Genomic DNA, 21,584 nt, shown 5'->3' on the forward strand with positions numbered 1-21,584 from the left:
TTGCACCAATTAATATTCTTACCAACAGTGTACAAAGATTCTCTTTTGTCCACATTGTCACCAATACCTGTTATTTCTTGCCTTTTTGATACTAGCCATTCTGACTGGTGGGAGGTGGTATCTCACTGTGGTTCTGACTTGCATTTCCCTAATGAGTAGTGGTAATGAGCATCTTTTCATGTATCTATTGGCCATCTGCATGTCCTCTTAGGAAAAATGTGTACTCAGGTCCTCTGCCCATTTTTTAATCAAATTATTTGGTTTTTTGGTGTTGAGTTGTAGAAACTCTTTATCTATTTTGGAATATTAACCCCTTATCGAATATATCATTTCCAAGTATCTTCTCCCATTCAGTAGTTGTTGTAATAACATTGTATGGGGACAGATGGTAACTACACTTACAGTGGTGAGCACTACACAACATATAGAATATTCTAACCACAATGTTGTACACCTGAAACTAATATAATATTATATGTCAACTACACTTAAATTAAAACAAAAACAAAAACAGAAACAGGGGTACCTGGCTCAGTTGGTTGAGCATCTGACTCCTGTTCTCAATTCAGATTGTGATCTCACAGTTCATGACTCTGAGCCCATGCTGGGCTTTGCACTCACAGTGCACAGCCTGCTTGGGACTCTCTGTCTCCCTCTCTGCCCCTCCCCTGCCCAAACATGTGCGCGCATGCACTCTCTCTCTCAAAAATGAATAAACATTAGGGGCGCCAAGGTGGCTCAGCTGGTTAAGCGTCCAACTTAGGCTCAGGTGGTGATCTCACACTTTGTGGGTTCGAGCCCCAAGTCGGGCTGTGTGCTGACAGCTCAGAGCCTGGAGTCTGCTTCAGATTGTGTGTCTCCCTCGCTCTCTGCCCCTCCCCTGCTCACATTCTGCCTCTCTCTCAAAAAATGAACATTAAGAAAAATTAAATGAATAAACATTTTAAAGAATGGAATTACCATATAACCCTATAATTCCTAGGTGTATACACAACAAATTGAAAATAGGGACTCAGACACAGCAGCATAAGTCACAGTGGCCAAAATGTGGAAACAGCTCAAAAGTCCACCCATGGATAAATGGAAAAATAATTTGTGATATATACACAAAATGAAATATAATTCATTCATAAGTAAGAATGGAGTACTGATAAGTACACAATGTGGTATACCTCCAAAACATAAGTAAAAGAAGTAAGCTCAAAAGATCATACATACATCACGTGATTCCACTTATATGATACACTAAAAATAGATAAATCCATAGACACAGAAAGCAAACTGGTAGTTGCCAGGGGCTAGAGGAAGGGAGGAATGGAGAGAAACTGCTCAATGGGTACAGGAGTAATGAATGGAATGCTCTGGATGTATGTGTTATAATACTCAGACATCAAAGCAAAGAATACTACTTCCTAGTTTTAGTGTAAGGCACAGAAATTACTCATCTTAACATAACCTGAAAACCAGTAGAACACAGTAATTAAGGGCCCAAGTCATTAATTAATAAGGCTGAAATTTCAGATCTACCATGTACTAGCTGTGTAAGTTACTTAACCCTGGGTAGTTACTTAACCTCTCTGTGCCATAGTTTCTTCATGAGAAAACAGGGTGACAACAGTGGCTGCCTCACAGGGTTATTATGAGAATTAAATAATTTTTCACTTATATTTTGAAGTACTAAAATGATGTTTGGCATGAAGTGATCATCAAATAAAAATTACTACCTATTATTTTATTATTTTTTTTAACATTTATTTCTGAGAGACAGAGAGAGAGACAGAGTGTGAGCAGGGGAGGGACAGAGAGAGAGGGAGACACAGAATCCAAAGCAGGCTCCAGGCTGTTAGCATAGAGCCCAATGAGGGGTTCAAACCCACGAACTACGAGATCATGACCTGAGCCGAAGTCAGATGCTTAACTGACTGAGCCACTCAAGTGCCCCACTAGCTATTATTTTTTTAAATGGGTTCCCTAATAAATGTATCAGAATACAAAAGTACAGGGGCGCCCGGGGAGGCTCAGACGATTGAGCAGTTGAGCATCTGAATTTGGCTCAGGTCATGATCTCACAGTTTGTGAGTTCAAGCCCCATATCAGTCTCTCTGCTGTTAGTACAGAGTCCACTTTGGATCCTCTGTCTCCCTCGCTCTCTGACCCTCCCCCACTCATGCACACTCTCTCTCAAAAGCAAATAAACATTAAAAAAAAAAAGAATACAAAAGTACATTTAAAAACAAGTTATCTGGGGGCGCCTCTATCAGGGGACAGAGCCTCACTTTGGGCTCTGTGCTGGGCATGGAGACTGCTTAAGATTTTCTCTCTCTCTCTACCCCCTCCAGACCCTCACCCCTGCTCACACCATCTCAAAAAATTTAAAAGTGAAAAAAATTTTTTTTCAAATTATTTCACATTAACATAAATGTTTTAGCACTGCTGAAACTGTCACTTATCACCCTTTCATGCTCCGTTGCATATAATTCTGTCATTCATTTCATCTAATGACTCAATGTTCATATTGTAAAACTAGTAACTAAACAAAAACCTTTTACAAATACTATTTCGAAACCAATTTTTACAGCACTTAATGTAAATATTTATCCTCTAGAATTTACCTTTGGAATCATCTTTGTTGGAATCTTTATTCTGACAACTTTTCTCATTATCTTTAAACAAGATGGCAGGAACAAAAGCTTTCAAATCGATGAGGTTCTCATAAAAATTCCGAGCGTCTTCATCTTCCCAAATACCACCTTCCAAATCATATTCTCCAGGCTTACCAGGTGTAAAGATATCAATTCCAGGCCCATGCTCTATAATAAAATAAGCCACAGGGAATTAAAACCATTTCAGGTTTAGTGTGTAAAACCACACAGCAACAAGATATTTTATATTTTCAATTTCACAACTAATGAAACTTGACTGTTAACAAAAGCTTCTTCAATCAACAAACACTCTGAATTGTTCACAAGACCATCTTTAACATCAAATCATAAACTGTGTTTTAAGTAAAGCTCTAAATCCAGACAAACTAGAAGACAGCATATGAGAAAGATGTTTTTTTCATAAATGTTTTAAGCAATTACTGTCAGATTAAGTAGCCATTTGATATATTAGGCCTACTTTCATGAAACTTAAAACCCAAATAAGAAATATTTAAGCCTGGCCATTCCTAAAACATCCATATCTCCCACAGTATAAGGCAGATTGCTATAAATGGTCAACTGATAAAGAAATAGAAAATAATGGAAGAAAAGATGAAGAAATATATAGATATTTCAGTAGAAGACAGAAAACCATGCACACATTTGCATACATACATGCACCTACACACGCTCTACCTTTTACATACAACTAAAAATTCTTAAACTCAGATCAGGAGAATTAATTTCCAACTTCATGATCATGAGACCATTCACAAATTTATCTGTTCTCACTGTGCTTCTCTCCAAACCACAACTGTAAAGTGGAGAATGATGATGTACAGTGAAAATAACCATAAGAAGGGTGCCTGGGTAGCCCATTTGGTTAAGCAGCCAGCTCTTGGTTTCAGCTCAGGTCATGATCTCACGGTTCGTGAGTTCAAGCCCTACATCAGGGATTTTCTCTCTCTCTCCCTCTCTCTCTGCCCCTCCCCCGTTCTCGCTCTCTTTCTCTCAAAATAAATAAGTAAACTTTTAAAAGTATTCATTTCATAAGAAGAACAAGAGCAAAAACAACAGAATGCTGGCTCCCTGATGCATTACTTATACGCCTTATACCAAATATATTAAAGACAAGACACTAAAACCATACACTATAAGGGAAAAGAGTGATAAATTTATAACTTCTGTTTAATGAAAAATATAAACAAAAGCAAAGGACAAACTAGAAGACAATACTAGCAATATTCATACAAAGAAATTAATATCATTAATATTCATTAATAATACCTGAGTACTGAGGTTAAGGTTCTTTTCCAATACTCTTTTACTTACCTGTTCAGGGGCTTTATTAATTTTTATATTTAAGTGTTATATTTAGTGTTTTATATTTATGATTATGTTTTATATTTAAAGGTTTAAATGAAACAAACATTTATCATTTTCACCCATTAGATTATGTTTAACAAAGACTGATATCATTAAATGCTAACAAGACGGTAGGGAAGTAAGCACTCTCATATCTTTTTTTTTTTTAACGTTTATTTTTGAGACAGAGAGAGACAGAGCATGAATGGGGGAGGGTCAGAGAGAGAGGGAGACACAGAATCCGAAACAGGCTCCAGGCTCTGAGCGGTCAGCACAGAGCCCGACGTGGGGCTCGAACTCACAGACCGTGAGATCATGACCTGAGCTGAAGTCGGACGCTCAACAGACTGAGCCACCCAGGCACCCCTCTCATATCTTATCTAGAATATAAATTAATACAACATTAAGGGGATGTAATCTGTTTGTACTTATCAATATTTAAATTAAGCATAATATTTGATCCCGTAAGATTCCTTCTAGGAATTTATACCAAAGAAATAACGGAAGTGTGAAGTAAGATTCACAAAGAGGTTGACTATAGCACTGTTTGTAACAGAGCAAAAGTGGATAGAATCTAAGTATCTACCAATAAGATAATAGCTGATATTTATACACTCTGATATTAATCAGATGCTAAAAAAAATGAGATGTATCTATCTGAACAGACTCAGTAGGTTCTCAAAAATACGTTATTGAAAGAGAAAAGCAAGTCATGCAAAATAACATACTACATAAATTAACAAGCTATGTCTCAATATCTGATTATATATTTTACATAAATATTTTATAGAAAAAAGAGTCTGGACAGATTCATATCAAACTGTACCACCACAGATACCTTGGAAAATGGAATGCATATGCTAGGAGACTTTCACTTTCCACTCTATAATATGCACAAATATTTTACATATATGAAAAATGTATTTGCATAGTAATCATAAGCTGTGAAAAATCAACTTCTGAGAAGCAAACAAATGCTACCAAGTTAAAAAAAAAAAAAGCAATAGATAATCACAGGAAACTATTTGTAATGCATGTGACAAAGAATAATTTCTTTAATATGCAAAATGCTTTTACAATTCGATTAAAGATACATATTTTATTAAAATGAAAAGGAAGAATTAAAGGATTCAAACCAGTATGTCACAAAGAAACAAACATATATAAAACAGCCAATATAAACCTAAAGAAAAGGATACTCAACCTCACTCAGAAGGTAAAAATCAAAAACTACATTATAATAAGAGTGTAAGGAAACACTCATTGTCATATAGCTAGTAGCATGTAAATTTCTTTGGAAGAATATTTAAAAATATATATACATTTTTCTAATTTTTTTAATGTTCATTTATTTTTGAGAGAGAGACAGAGAGTGAGTAGGGGAGGGGCAGAGAGAGATGGGGAGACAAAATCTGCAACAGGCTCCAGGCTCTGAGCCATCAGCACAGAGCCCAATGTGGGGCTTGAACCCACAAACCATGAGATGATGACATGAACCTAAGTCAGACACTTAATCAACTGGGCCACCCAGGCGTCCCTAACTTTATATATTAAAACTTAAAATGCACATACCTTATGGAATTGGTGATTTACTATATTGTACACCTGAAACTAGTATTACACTGTATGTTAACTGGAATTTAAATGAAAACTTAAAACATAAGAAGTAAAATAAAAAATAAATAGTTGCAGAATAGTGTATATAATACGATCTCATTTCTGAATGGCAAGAACAGGCATTCTGATTACTGAAAAGCTGAGGCTTCTCCAGGCCAGGATGGGGTACCAGTGACCTAAACCAACTAAAAAGACCAAACAATATATACAAGTTTTTGAACACAACATCAGATAGCACAGGTAAGTGATTCCTACAGAGAAGAAACAAAAAAGCTGAGCCCAACAATTAAGTGCCCTAGCTTACTACTGCCTGGTAAGATTTTCTGGGCTACAGCCAAGTAAGGGAGAAGCAAGGCAGACCCCAGCAGTCCCCCTGAGTTGAGGACAGAGCTGAGTCTGGCAAGACTACTCTAGTCAACGTGGCTAGATACTGCAGGACACAATACCAGAGAGGAGAAAGCACATAGATCTCAAAGATTAGCAGAAAGCTCCCCTTGAATGTTCAGCCGAATACTGATCACCTGTGAGGGAACTGGGTGAGACTGGGAAAATAACTACTCATACTTCCAATTCATTGGAAATCAGGTAGAGTACAGAGGAATATTCCCTCTGTAATATGGGAAATTGGTCCTAGACTAACAGCTGTTCTGACCCCACCTAACAAAGCCAACCTGAAAAGGATAAAACTTTCCAAGTAGCTTAACTATGCTCCAGAATGAAGCTCAATGATATTTCTAAGAATACAAAAATATCCAGCAGTCATCCCAGTAAACATGATCAGACATGCAAAGAAGTAGGAAAAAATACAAGAGCTATAGCAATCACTCAATTAAAATCAATGCAGAAATGACTTAAATGATAAAATTAGTAGACAAATTAAAACAATTATAACTATTTCCATACAGTCAACAAACTAGAAGATAAACTGAGCATGTTCAAGACCATGGAAAATAAAACCAGGTTCCAGAGATAAAAACTACATTTCTGTATAAGTTTAACAGTACATTAGACACTGTAAAAAGAAAGATTAATGAATTTGAAGACAGAGCAAGAGAAACTATCCAATACAAAAATAGACAAAAAAGTACTGAAGAATAAAAAAGACAACTTCAAACCACCTGAGAGTTGTAACTAAATCTCCATAGCAGGTGGAAGAATACAGAAAACATATTTGAAGAAACAAGGGTCAAGGTTTGGGAAATTTGATGAAAATTGTAAACTCACAGATTCAGGAAGTCCAGTGATCCCAAGCACAAGAAATATACAAAAAACCACACCAAACCACATCATAATTAAGTGATAATAAAGAAATTTTAAAACAACCAGAAGAAAAATACACCATATGCAAAAAAGTATTGAAAGGAAAAAAAAAGGTCACCCTAAAATTCTATACCTGGTGAAAATATCTTTTAAAAATGATGACATAGCGGGGCGCCTGGGTGGCTCAGTCGGTTGAGCATCTGACTTTGGCTCAGGTCATGGTCTCATAGCTCGTGAGTTCGAGCCCCTCATTGGGCTCTGTGCTGACAGCTCGGAGCCTGCAGCCTGCTTCAGATTCTGTCTCCCTTTCTCTCTGCCCCTAACCCACTCACATTCTGTCTCTCTCAAAAATAAATAAACATTAAGAAAAAAAAATTTTTTTAAATGATTACACAGGGCACCTGGGTGGCTCAGTTGGCTAAGCATACAACTCTCAGTTAAGCATCCAATTCTCAGTTTCAGTTCAGGTCATGATCTCATGTTTCATGAGATCAGGCCCTGCATCTGGACTCCATGCATGTGTGAGCAAGGGAGGGGGAGAGGAAGAGAAAGAGAGGATCCCAAACAGGCTCCATACTGTCAGTGCAGACCCTGGGATCATGACCTGAGCCAAGAACAAGAGTCAGACAGTCAACTGACTGAGCCACTCAGGTGCCCCACGTGGAACTTCTTTTAAAAAATAAAAAAGTTTGAGGCTCACTGATCAAGAGATATAAAAATTAGTAGGAATTATATACATAATTAAGTGTAAATAAAATAAATGCATATATAGGCATGCAACACATATTTCTTATTGAGATACAAAATACAAAATAACTCTTGTGCTATAAAAAGATACCTTACAAATACTTTACTCTTAAAATTTTTAAGTGAACAGAAGTGCCAGATAGTTTGAAGATTAGTGACGTATCAATACATCTACAAACATAAATATATTCGTTCATCAAGTACTTGGTATGACAGATTTAATGTATTAAGAGCCCTACCAACTTAAGGGCAATCAAAAAAGTAACTTTAAAACACCTTTGAAATAATAAAAAAAACAACCCATCTCACAAAATGAAAATTTACCTCACAAAACAACAAGTTTTACTTCTAAATAACAGTTTAAGATAATGTATCATTCAAAACCAATGGATTAAAAATAAGGATAAATATTGTACCTGGGTGGCTCAATTTGTTAAGTGTCTGACTCTTGGTTTCAGCTCAGGTCATGATCTCACGGTTCGTGGGTTTAAGCCCCGCATTGGGATCTGTACTGACAGTACAGAGCCTGCTTGGGATTCTCTTGCTCTCCCTCTATCTGCCCCTCCCACTCTCGCTCTCTCTCTCTCTCTCAAAATAAATAAACTTAAAAAAAAAAAAAAAGGAAAATATAAAAATATTAGAGGGGCACCTGGGTGGCACAGTTGGTTAAGTGTTTGACTGTTGGTTTTGGCTCAGATTGCAATCTTACAGTTTGTGAGATTGAGCCCTGTGTTGGGATCTGTGCTGACGGCTTGGACACTACTTGGGATTCTATCTCTCCCTCTCTCTCTGACCCTCTCCCACTCATGCTCTCTGTCAAAATAAATAAAATAAACTTAAAAAAAAAAAAAAAAAAAAAAAACTAGAATCCCAAAGATCCAATCCACTTTATTACCTCTTTGAGAAAGAAAGTGAATCTTTCTATAACCCCAAGTATGGTTTTCAGACAGGTCCCTGTTGGATATAATCCAAAGATACTTAATACAAAAGAACCCAGAGGAATAGATCATAAGATCATATGAGTTAACTATTGTTAAGTGCCAAATCTTCTCTATTCAGAGGAGCATTTCAAGTAGTAGCTTTTCAAAGTTCTTATTAGGTCTTAATACTACTTCATTAAAAAAACTCTAAATGCATGTTGAAAACTTAAATTTTTAATGATATACATCTAAAAAAAGTAAAGATAAGGAATAGTGCTTAGTGGAAAAATCACAATGTTTTTAGGGTTATCTTACCTTCTGGTGTTGGTTTGTCTTGAGGAAGATCTGGCATATTTTCATCCAAAAGGTCTGCTAAGGATTGAGAATTTGCTAGCAACTTCTGATACGACATAGCAAACTCCTCATACTGTTTATGTCTATCTTCACTTAGCTCTCCTTTAGAATGGAGAATACGCCTATAAAACGAATGATGAAATAATCTGATAAACTCATCAAAGCAGATGTGATCATGTATTATATTGGAAGCGTTCCACAAAATTTGATTTTATCACATAAGCTTATTAGCATGATTTTCTTCAAATTATTTGTAAAGTTTCCAAGATGTATCTGAAATTAAAACTAGTATAATCAAATTCACCTAAGTAATTAAATTTCAACATTAGTTCTTCAAAGAACATTAAAAGTAATTAACAATTATGCCTGCAGTAATATAAAATTTAACAATACCACTAAACACAAATTATTTTTAAAGTATTTTGTTAAAGCCATACCCCCTTCAGACATACAGTTAATCAAAAATACTTAACACACCTTAAAAAGTTACTGTTCAAGAACAGTAAGTTATAAAATCAGTACCCTTAAACATTCACAATGATATGAATCAAGATTATCTTTTGAAAAAGCCCAAATATTGCAAACAGCCAATTCTGTTTCCTACACAAGTACTGGTTATTTATCCATTTAACAAATATTAATTGAGAAACCCACTTAAGCCAGACCAGGCCATCTGAGGAGCAGAGAACACAACTAGTCTTTCACTTTACCAACAGTTCACTAATAAGCCACTCATAATTAGAAATGCAGAACTTTTGAAATTTTTCAAAATGTATAGTCAAGTAAAAATCTCTCTATATAGACAGTTGAGATGTCCACACCTGCAACTACTTATAATACTATTTATAATACACATGTAGTGTAATGTTTGAAATCTACAAATCTTAATTCAATATAGGTTTCAAAAAGCCAATTGTAAATTAAGTCATTTTCAAATTATTGTAAAGTTTATTACTTGTCATGTGAATTTCCTTATGAAAAGTGAAGAGAATGAGTTACTTTCTGATGTTATCTTAAAAGTTAACAGAAAATAATGTGAAAAACAATGCCTACACTTATTCATCCCTGCTTAGCTGGAACAATTTCCAAATTTTTCTCTTATCCTAGTCCTACTCACATAAACTTTTGTTTAAATGCTGTAACATTCCAGCTAACACTTTTTTGTTAGGAATTATCAGCTCCCATTACAAGCACAAGATAGATCAATTCATACATTACTATTCATTAAATTCAATCTTCTTTTTTTCTTATCTGGCCTATTAGGGATCTAAAATGAGAAATTTTCATTCATTTTCTTACGATTTAAAAGTACATTGGACGATACCGTTCTATCAACAAAAATAGTTTCTCTCTTCAACTGTTTATTTCAAACTAATCTTACTGGAAAAAACAGCCTTTCAATAAGTTATATGAATGAATTCTAAACTCAAAGCATTCAAAAATACTCAAACCATGAAAGCAATGACTGGAACTGCTTTCAGTGAGTGAGCTTGTTAGAACTTTTAATTAGAAATTATGTCATTTTTGAATTTAGAAAAAGCCACTAAAATTAAACTGTTTAAATAAATAATGTTCAAAAGTAGGCTACTCTAAAATGTTCTGCAATGTATTAGAAAAAATGTTAACCAATAAAAACTTTATTCTTTTTTTTTTTTTAAAGTAAGTTTCACACCCATCATGAAGCCCAAAGTGGGGCTTGAACTCACGACCCTGACATGAAGACCTGACTTGAGGTAAAAAATCAAGACGCTTAACCAAATGAGCCACCCAGGCACCCCCTTAGCAGTCTGTTCCATAGCAAATTATGTTAAGAGGGATAATAACAGTTTTAAGGGATTTCAGAACCTCTAATGACAATGCAAAGTTATTTCAGTACTTGAAAAGACACTGGGAAATGTTTCAAAATAACAGAACCTGGAACTTAATTTTTCTAACAAGTTGCAACATTAGAGTCATCTAAAGAACAATACATCCAGTTTTAGGTTATACAACATTCACTAAGGATTTATGATACATAGGCATTAGCAAAGTGAGGACTATTTTATCACAGCAGAAAACACTCTTTTTCCAATATCAACCTCATTTTCAATCATCTGCCTGGGACTTTGCATTGGATCAATTAAAAGTGATGTAATTCTATGATAGCTGCCTTTGTATGCATTCCAGTTCCTTTCCAGTCATCCTGGAACCAATTTAAAACTCTGAAGCTCCAGAGGTAACTCTTCACACTTCCTAAATCTCAATCCCATGATCAGACTTGTTAACAGTACTAATATGTGCTTAGGTTACAACCTAGAGACAACAGTCCTCAGGAAAAAAGCTCAGATTTTGGTAGATTTACTTTCTAATCATACCTTATACTGAAAACTTGGCAAGCAATGCAAGATACCAATGAAATGGCATGGGAAGAGTTCTGTTACACACAAAACTTATACAGTCCTACATATTTTCCTTGACCATTTATTTAATATACATTTACTAAACATCAGACTGAACACACAGGATGTAGTAAGTCTATAAATTTTAAGCAGAGAAATAAATGCACCATAGGTACCTGAACATTCAAAATCCCTAGAAACATTTAGAGGTTTGAATGAAATTAAAATGAGACATTTTTTAATGAATGTTTTATATATGGCAGTTTTTTATGTTTATGAAGCCCATTGGAAAAGATTTTTAGTTTAGCTTTTTTTAGAAGACCTGTATGAGGGAACTAAACATTACACAGCACATTTGACCCAAGTACCTAGTCTGTTCATCAGTGTAAAATAAATCTCACCAAAATTTCTTAGGAAAATTCCACAGCAATCTATCACTATGCAAAATCAAGCTGAATATATGATTTATCACATATCATTTTAATTATAATCTCTTCAGAAGCACATATATTCAGAATGTTGAATAGAAGCCAATCTTTTTGAGACTATCATAAATCAGAGGTTAGCAAACTATTTCTGCAAAGGGGCCAGATATAAATATTTTAGGCTCCGCAGACCATATGGTCTTTGTTACAAGTATTCAAGTCTGCTGATCTGGCACAAAAGCAGCCATAGGCAATAATACATCAACACATGAGCATGACTATTTTCCAATAATGCTTTATTTATGGACACTGAAATGTGAACTTCATATAGTTTTAGTATTTCACAAAATATTCCTCTTTTGATTTTTTTTCAACCAATTAAAAAGGTAAAGCCATTCTTATTCTCAGCTCACCAGCTGTACAAAAAGTAGTGGTGGGTCTATCTGGCCTGCGGGCCATAGTTTGCCAATCCTTGTCATAACTGGAGTTCTCTGAATTAATATCACTGTTAAAGGTATTATAAATGAGTACATTCCTTCTCATGACATCATTGTACAAGAGGGAGTTACTGGGACCATCTTAAAGATATGAAAAGCAAGCAATGAAAACAAAATTAATTCCAAATCTGATTCATTATAATAAAAATACAATAGACCTCCTTCACCCAATGATGAGCTACCACCATCTGGAAACAACCCTAAGGTATGTCAATCTTTGACTTCTAGTGTTTTTTATATTACTAATTCAATACCATAAAACTGACAGACAATATCAAATAGTCCACTCTTGAATCGAGCATTCTATCTCATGAGAAAAGTCATAAATGTCTCAAATGATTCTAGTCTTGAGACCTATTTTTTGTTTTTTTTTTCATTTTTATTCTTCTTGACTTTCTCGCTTTTATTTTGTATACTGTTGTCTCGCGTTATTTTAAAAATGAAAAAAATTTTAAAAGCTATCAAAGCTTAATATACAAATTTTCAAAATCATAAAAAGGTACAAGAGACATCCTCATCAAGACTTTCTGAAGGATTAAGCAAGCAATATATCACAAGTAATAAACTCACATTTACTGAATACTTACAATGAATCAGATACTGTTAAGTGCTTTTACATGTGAATTCATTGCATCGTTCACATTTACCACCAAGGTAGAGTGCTACTGTTACTCCATTTTACAGAAGGGAAAACTGAAGCACAGAGATGTGAGATAACGTGCTGAGAGTTACAGAACTAAGTAAATGACAAATCTAAGATGTGAACACACGTAGCCAGGCTACGGCGTCCATGCTCACAACTATTGGACCATATATACTGCCTCCCAAATTAAAGTAAAATTGTCCACTTGGTACCTAACATTGGAATTAGAATGTCTCTCAAATGCATCTATCAAAGGCAAGCCTTCTCACACTGAGGTGCTTATTTTATATTCCTTCAGGTCCTTTTATCTGGACCTGACTGGGTAAGCACTGTGTGCACTGCTAATGTGTTTACTAGACACTTTAAAATCTAGTACAAGTCCTAAATGCAGATGAAGAGTAACATGGAAGTTGTTAAAAATACAGTATGAAGAGGTATGAAAGAATCCGATCTGTCACTTGCTACATAAGTCACAATGAGCAAGCTCATTTATAATCATGAGGCAGACCCATTAAAAGCTACTAGATTTTACCTTTCATCTCAGCAATTTGTCAAATTTTCATGAGAATAATTTTCTTTCGGTTTCATTTTAGAATTTAGTTATGGATGTCTTATAATCTTGTGTGAAAAGCCACTACTGCACGGTAAGCATAAATGTACTCGATCAAATATTTATTAAACTGTCAAAGTCATTGAATCAGAGTTAGAGAATACCTGGAAAGAGGTAACAATTTTAGAGCACTTACAAAATTGTTAAAGCCTCACTGAGTATAAAGTACAGTGATAGAACATCTTAATAGCGCTTAAGTACTACACAATTTATCAAACAATCCACCTGTTTAAAAAAAAAAAAAACCCACAACTATAGGCAAGGTACAACTTACCTGGGAGAAAAGCAGAAGGTAAAAGCAACGCTATTTAATTTTACGTTAATGTGCTGTCAAGTTTCATCACTGGTAAAGTAATACCACATGAATTTGCATTAATGAAAGAAACCTCCCTGATTTTATTAACTAATGGAGGAAAGCCTACATTGTACTTTTTTTTTTTTTTAACTATACTTTCAATCAAATCACTTAGTGCTGTTTGAACATGTAATCATGAAGGTCCTAATTCACCAATACTTAAAAGGAGAAACTTCTGCTACCACTCCCATCAGTTAGGGAGAAGAAAGAAATTAAGACACTTCGAAATTATTCAAGCAAGAATTGACTTAACATCTGAATTCACGATTTCACTACTACAAGAAACAAATTCTTCTACATAATTAAGTAATATCTAAATAAAAATTAAATCATTTCTTCAATTTTTATTAAAAGCCAAAAAGTAGCAGGTAATATTACCTCTATGAGAATAATACCTCATAGTACAAATCATTTCAAGTATAGAGCACTGAACATAATAAAAAGCAAAACTTACCAAGAAGTAAAGCTATTAACTCTAAATTGGCAGATGTTGCAAGATAATATTTTTAGATGTGTAAATATTAATTATAAGTCCCCAGGATCAATCGCTTAACTAAAATGTATTTTAAAAATTGTTTTAACTACAAAAAGCTTGTAAGTTCAAATTTATTAAAATTCACCAAACCCTAGGGCCAGGTGTATTCTGCTTATAACTGTAAATCCCTCAAGGGCTTAGAAACAGAACTAACTATCTAATACCTATGGTATCAGCCCAGCAAACATGAGAAAGGAACAGTTAAGACTCAACAGGTCTTGTGCAGTCACTGTCTTCATTCATTCATTCATTCATTCATTCATTAGCGTCTTTAAGAAAATACCAGAGATTTTATTATTCTATTTTTTTTAATTGGTTGAAAGAATTCTTAAGTATAGAGCTTAAGGAGTATAGGAGCGCCTAGGTGGCTCAGTCAGCTAAGCATCTGACTTCAGCTCAGGTCAAAATCTCACAGTTTGTGAGTTCAAGCCCCACACTGGGCTCTGTACTGACAGCTCAGAGCCTGCAGCTTGCTTCAGATTCTGTGTCTCCCTCTCTCTCTGCCCTTCCCCCATTCATGTTGTCTCTCTTAAGAGTAAACATTAAAAAAATTAAAATAAAAACAAAGGAGTATACACACAGGCTTCACAACCTCTATGAATAGTGCCATCTCCCAAGTTAATTAAAATGACCAAAAGCATTTAGGATTCATAGACTGAAAATACAATGGATTTGATTTTTTTTAAACTGTCATTATTAAGATACTGAATAAAGGCTTAAAATAATTTAACTACATAAGTCTTAAACATCCACTAGCTTGGCACTTAGATTTCCAGCATTACCATGCCTAAGAGAAACCTTACTGGGAAAAATTATTGTCCATGATTTATTCCCATGATTAGAAAAACCTCAAAATACCTACTGGATAATGACTGGGAGGGGGAAACTTTGGGAAACGGATCATTTTTACAGTACACCGTAATGTACTAATACTAGGCCAAGGGACTCTGCACTAATCCATTCTTCATGCGTCTTGGTCAGTCAGGTATTCAAATCTTCACTACAGAGGCTCCTCGAATTGACGCTGTCCTAGGCATGAGTTATTTATTAAGCTATATGCTAATTATTTGTTATATGATGATTAAGATTTTCCCATCTCCCAAATTACTACATCTAAGTAGGCAGCATCCCATGATAAAATGACTGCTATGATGGTAAGGTCAATTTCTGCTAGGTAAATAACCTCCTCTAATAACCTAACAGTTCCATATTGAAATGAATAAAAGTTTCTAGGGAAAGTCCACAAAACCATGCTCTTAACACTATATCCTGTTCAAAATTTTCACTTGAAATAATATTAAAGAACAGGTCTGCTTATCAAAGCTGGATATGACCAGAAAGTAAGTACAAATTAATATAAGTCACTAATATATTAATAATAATAATCAATATTCAATATTATAATTAGACTAAAATAATATGCCAAAAATATCTAAATAAAGTTAAAAGAGAGAAGTCTGCATTCAGATTCAAAAAATTAGTAATAGTAATTCAAGGTGAAGAACTGATTTGGCAGCAGTTCATTTGAAAAATTAGTCTTTCGGCATACATAAGCCTAACAGTCAAAAGAATGACAGAGCAGCTATAGAAACTAATGGAATTTTAGATTATAGGCAGGAAAAAATGCATCCAAAACAAATGTCCTAAGGATAGTCATGTCGAAATCATGGAACAAACTGAAGGAACAGGAGGTATTTAGCCTTGAGAAGATGAAAGGGAAACCACCTGGCAGTCTGCAAATATCTGAGATATTATCATGAAAAGAGGAGACATGTCCCATATCAGTGCTTCTCAAACTGTGGTAAAGGAATTATTTTTTTTTCTAATCACTGCAGGTACTTTTATAAAATACAGGAACAATACCACAACTATGGAAAACTGCTATAAGGATGTCTAAATGCTTCGTGTGCTTCTATACTTAATTCATTGTGAACAGGTAAACAGTTCATGGACCCCCACTTTCAGCAGCTTTATTCCATCTGAACCAGAAAAAAGAAGTACATCAAAGGGAACCATTTTATGGAGTTAATTTTCTGCTTGAATACCTAGTAAGTAGGAGTGTCCAACACAGAAATGGCTCTAAGCTCCTTTGAGAGGTTTTCAAAGGAAGAATACTTTGTCAGATAATCTGTAAAATGGATTCCTTCATTGGGTGATTAGATTAAATCACTGTAGACTCCACCCTCTAAGCTTCTGTCAGGCCAATCAAAAATAAACACACACACAAAACCTTTAAAGGAGCCAATAAAAAGGAATCAAAGCATACCTACAAAATCAGTTGTGATGTATTAGGTAGAACATATGGGAAAAAGAAAATGACTAGGAAAATGACAAAACACTATGTAAGTCATAATTAAGATCTTGAATATATGAGAATTATTAAGAGGACCACTACTTTCCTTTTAAACTCATTACTGACTATATAAATTCAGCCTGAAGTTGCCTATTCAAAGTTTAAAACAGTCCTCACTATCAAAAGCACAAAACAAAGATTTTTTTTTTTGTTTTAAAGAAACCTTGAGGAACACCATTGCCATCTTAAACTCTCGCCTCTTGAATGATCCTCAACCACCAGGGTTTAGCCATACAGTCTCTGAACCTATCCTGACCCAGACCTAACTGTATTACTGGCATATACTACTAGTCTTTAGTTACGTCAATCACCTTCTAGTGGTAACTACTTAAACCAGTAGGTCCTTCCCCACTGTGGAAGGACCTTATGGAAATAGAAAAATATCCTCTCCCATACTAATTCCTGAAAAACAGCAATTTCAGACTCAACCATGCACTTTAAATAGATGAAAGTATTCAGCCAAATACTTTGGCTACTGCTGTTGTCTCCTTTCTGTACCCCTCAGCCCTCCAAATCCACCCTCCACAAAAGTTGACCTAGTGCCCACCAACTTCCATCAACTTCTAGTTTATGGATGCCTCCTAGGTCCAGAGGCTACAGAATAGTTATCTTGTAACAATCAAAGGTGGCCCCTCAATCAGGTATCTTCACTAATTACCACAGACACATACATTATTCCTTCAGAATTTTAAATGGATGTTCCCCAGAGAGAGACTCCTGTAAATGCACTCTACATAGTAGCATTTAAGAAATTTTTTGACATCTAATTTGTTGCACTATTTTCCAAATTTCTGATCTAAAATACAGACTATGAAATAAAATGACTTGTTTTCTAAGAAGAGCAAGTATCAACAGTGACATCAATGAATTAAGATTCAAAACAATGAAAGCAAACCTGTTATAGAGAGGGCACAACAAAACACAAAAATAATAGCAGATAAGTTAAAGTGACAGAAAAAGAAAATCCCTCAACAGTAAGGAGTTTCTTAAATCACAGGAACAAAACACATCCCCAAAGTAAAATCACCATATACTTGCCAGGTTTCTTTTAAATTCAGAAACAAAATCTATGATAAGACTCCCATTTAAACATGAGTACTTTAACTGTTACACTTTGAAATTCTCCTGGAAGTGTTAAGAAATCCCCTGCAATGAGCCCTTTTCCACAAGTTCTTTCAGTGGCATGAAGACTTAAGAAACTTTTTAAGTATGAGCTCCAAAATAAATTCTCAATTCTGAGAAATATGAAAATCACCTGTTTTGTCTCTCTGTATTCTGAAGCTCCCTGTGGTCCCTTTTCAGGTGTTTGGTCAAAGATGTAAAGTACTCTTTTAAAAGATTCTGGAAAGGTTGTTGTTTCTCTGGACTAATTATCTCACTAGGAGGGAAACTCAAATTAAACTTCTCCGCAGCACTCTTCACTTTCCGTGGTACAAGTCCAGCAATATCATCTCCACAATGTCGACAAAAACTAATCACCACAGAAACGTGAGTATGGGATTCCCGATCAGCATTAATAATATTTTTTAGCTGTTCATAGATTAAGGATAGACCTTCCTTGTCAGTGAAAATCCCAACTATTGTCAATTCTGCAATGAAACGCAAATCAGTTCTTAACTTGGTAATGTTAGGGGTTTTCTCTTCTTTCCTCGCTTCAAAATGTTTTTTCCAAACCTGAAGAAGTGACGGAGCAAAGTCGGCATAACGCTGGTGAAAGAGAGAACACAAGTGCACAGCACAGTTCACATCAGATATTTTCAGCTTTGCTTCCACAATAGAAGCTACAGCTTCTGCAATGTATTTGCTTAAATTTAGGCCATTAAAATCATGGGACAAGGAGTCTCTCTGTTGTTCCGTAATAGTTTTTAATTTCTTGACAAAAGCAGTATTTTTCTTCAAGCTTGAGTCTAGTCGGCTAAAGAAATTTTCCTCTGGTCGGTTGTCTGGAGCATTTTGGTTTTTGCTACGAAGTTCTTTCCTTAACTGATGTCGTTCCCAAGCTTCTTGATGAAGCTGAAGGGATTCTTCTTTCTCTCTATATAAAAACAAAACAAGCAAATAAAATAACTTGTATATTCTGAAGCATCTCTGACAAATTTCATAAGAGCAAAAGCAAATGAGAAAGTAAAATCATATAAGTATCAGCATCCAAAAGGAACAAACCATGCAAAAGGCCCTTTTCCTACTTCTTTTTTAAAGATATCTTTTTTAAGTTATCTCTGTACCCAATGTGGGGCTCGAACTCAAAACCCGAAATCAAGAGTTGCACGCTCTACTGACTGAGCCAGACAGGCGCCCCTTTTCCTAATTTTAAAAACATTTTATTAATGACTTAAGATAGTAAGAACCCAGTACAATGAAAATATCAAATGTGACAGAGTGGAGGATTCTGAATAACTAGAGTAAAAATCATTCTGCCAACAAGTAAATGAAATGGGTAAGACACTTTTGTCAATTCTACCGCAATAAAGGTGAAAAAATAAATGGATTAAATACATGATGCATAGTATGAAAAATACAAAATACCTAGGAAGGATACCTAAAATACCTAAAACAGGTAAAAGCATTGGTAAGAGAGAAAAAAAACTGTCCACAAAGACTATAAAGAATAAGGTTTGTAAAAAATGCATTAAAAATGTTTTAATATGTGGGGCACCCAGGTAGCCCAGTCGGTTGGGTGTCTGACTTTGGCTCAGGTCGTGATCTCGCATTAGCGGGTTTGAGCCCTGCATCGGGCTCTGTGCTGACAGCTCAGAGCCTGGAGCCTGCTTTAGATTCTGTGCCTCCTTCTCCCTCTGTTCCCCCTGCTCATGCTCTGTCTCTCTCAGTCTCTCAAAAATGAATGTTAAAAAAAAATTAGAAAAACAATGTTTTAATATGTTAAGTACCATTTTTCCATACTTCAGCATTAACCAAACCTTTAATAAAGTACCTTTCTTGGTTTGGGTCTTAAAATTCAAGTGTAATTAAGAAATTCTGGAAAGGAACCAGAAAAAAACTATAAGATAAAACTCCTTTAATAAAAGGCTAACAAACAGTTTATCCTGAAAAAAAAAAAATTAAAAGATGGAACATGTTTAAATTGCAGAAGTAATAAAATAACTTGGGCAGGGGTGGGAGGGTAGGGTATCTCTCCGACTGTGAGGCCTCTGAGATACTAAAACATGTAACTTTAAAATATAAATTTCTAAGAAATCAGATTTTCATCTTTCTGAAATAACCATCCCTGAGCAACCCTTCCATGACTTTTCCACTAAAAGCCACGACATTTTAACAGCAAATTGCATCCATCACTGCAAACACGGACATGTGAGTATCTCATTGAAGTCTCCCAGCCAAACACAAATACAAGATTAGCAGTGAGAATGCACTTTAAGAAAATATCTCTTGGGGTGCCTGGGTGGCTCAGTTGGTTAAGCATCCAACTCTTGATTTCAGCTCAGGTCATGAACTCCCAGTTTGTGAGATGGAGTTGTGCGTGGGGCTCTTGCACTGGCGGTGTGGAGCCTGCTTGAGATTCTCTCTCTCCGCCCCTCCCCTGCACACACTCTGGCTCTCTCAAAATAAATAAATAAATAAATAAACAAACAAACAAACAACCATGTATATACATTAATTAAATCTATTTTCATCAGCAATAAAAACACTTTAAAATACATAAATGAGGGGTGCCTGGGTGGCTCTAGTCAGTTAAGCGTCCAAATCTTGGTTTCGGCTCATATCATGATCTCTCAGGTTCGTGAGTTTGAGCCCTGCACTGGGCTCTACACTGACAGTTCAGAACCTACTTAGGATTCTGTCTCTCTCCCTCTCTCTCTCTGCTCCTCCCCGGCACATTCTCTGTCAAAATAAACTTTTAAAACAGTTTAAAAGGGGCGCCTGGGTGGCTCAGTCGGTTAAGCGTCCGACTTCGGCTCAGGTCACGATCTCACGGTCCGTGAGTTCGAGCCCCGCGTCGGGCTCTGGGCTGATGGCTCAGAGCCTGGAGCCTGCTTCCGATTCTGTGTCTCCCTCTCTCTCTGCCCCTCCCCCGTTCATGCTCTGTCTCTGTTTCAAAAATAAATAAAAACGTTAAAAAAAAAAAATTAAAAAAAAAATAAAAGTTTAAAAAACAAAATACATAAATCAAATATTTACCAGTGAAATAATAATGCTCTAAAATACCCTTTTTTTCCAGGGGAAAAAAGTGGGTAATTGTTGATGCTGGGTAGACAGAGTGATTGGGGGGTGTTGGGAGGACTGATTCATTATTCTATCCTATTTTTTGAGTATGTGTGAATTTTTCCCAATAAAAAGTTGGGATTTTGGTGGTTGGTTTGTTTTGTTTTGTTTGCTCTTTCTACAGGAGGGTAGAGGGAGGAGCAAAAATAACAGTGAAATTGAATATCCTTATGAATTTTTAAAATTAATTTGAACATATTTTTAGCCCAATAAATCTAAAATAGTTCAATTTCAACATGTAATTAATATAAAATAGCAGTGAAATACATTGCACTGTTTTTCATGAGTCTTCAAAACCAGGGTTCTTTTTACACTCATACTTAACAGCAGTCTCATTTTGTACCTGCCTCATTCTGTGTGGTCCACAGCTCCTTGTTAATTTTTTTTTTTTTTAAGTAGAATATAAGAAACTCTCAAGAATCATGGCTCTGAATATTCCCAAACTGGCCACTACTATTGCCTTCCAGACCTAAGGCTCTACTGCCTCATTAAAAATACAGGTACAAGGGGCGCCTGGGTGGCTCAGTCGGTTAAGCGTCTGACTTTGACTCAGGTCATGACCTCAGTTTGTGAGTTCGAGCCCTGCATCGGGCTCTGTACTGACAGCTCAGGGCCTGGAGCCTGCTTTAGATTCTGTGTCTCACTCTCTCTTTGACCCTCCC

The 21,584-nt window shown here is 35.5% G+C and overlaps 1 protein-coding gene across 1 annotated transcript in view; it reads right to left on the bottom strand.

Moving 5' to 3' along the window:
* UPF2 (UPF2 regulator of nonsense mediated mRNA decay) overlaps positions 1-21,584 on the bottom strand; it is a 110,991-nt gene that overhangs the window by 81,877 nt on the left and 7,530 nt on the right. The window contains exons 3-5 of the mRNA XM_043563779.1: positions 17,957-18,736; positions 8,867-9,027; positions 2,613-2,810 (exon numbers count right to left, since the gene is read on the bottom strand). Coding sequence (XP_043419714.1) covers positions 2,613-2,810; positions 8,867-9,027; positions 17,957-18,736 — 1,139 coding nt within the window. The remainder of the gene's footprint in view (positions 1-2,612; positions 2,811-8,866; positions 9,028-17,956; positions 18,737-21,584) is intronic.

The sequence above is a fragment of the Prionailurus bengalensis genome, chromosome B4 (assembly GCF_016509475.1).
Source record: "Prionailurus bengalensis isolate Pbe53 chromosome B4, Fcat_Pben_1.1_paternal_pri, whole genome shotgun sequence".
In the NCBI taxonomy this organism is placed as follows: domain Eukaryota; kingdom Metazoa; phylum Chordata; class Mammalia; order Carnivora; family Felidae; genus Prionailurus; species Prionailurus bengalensis.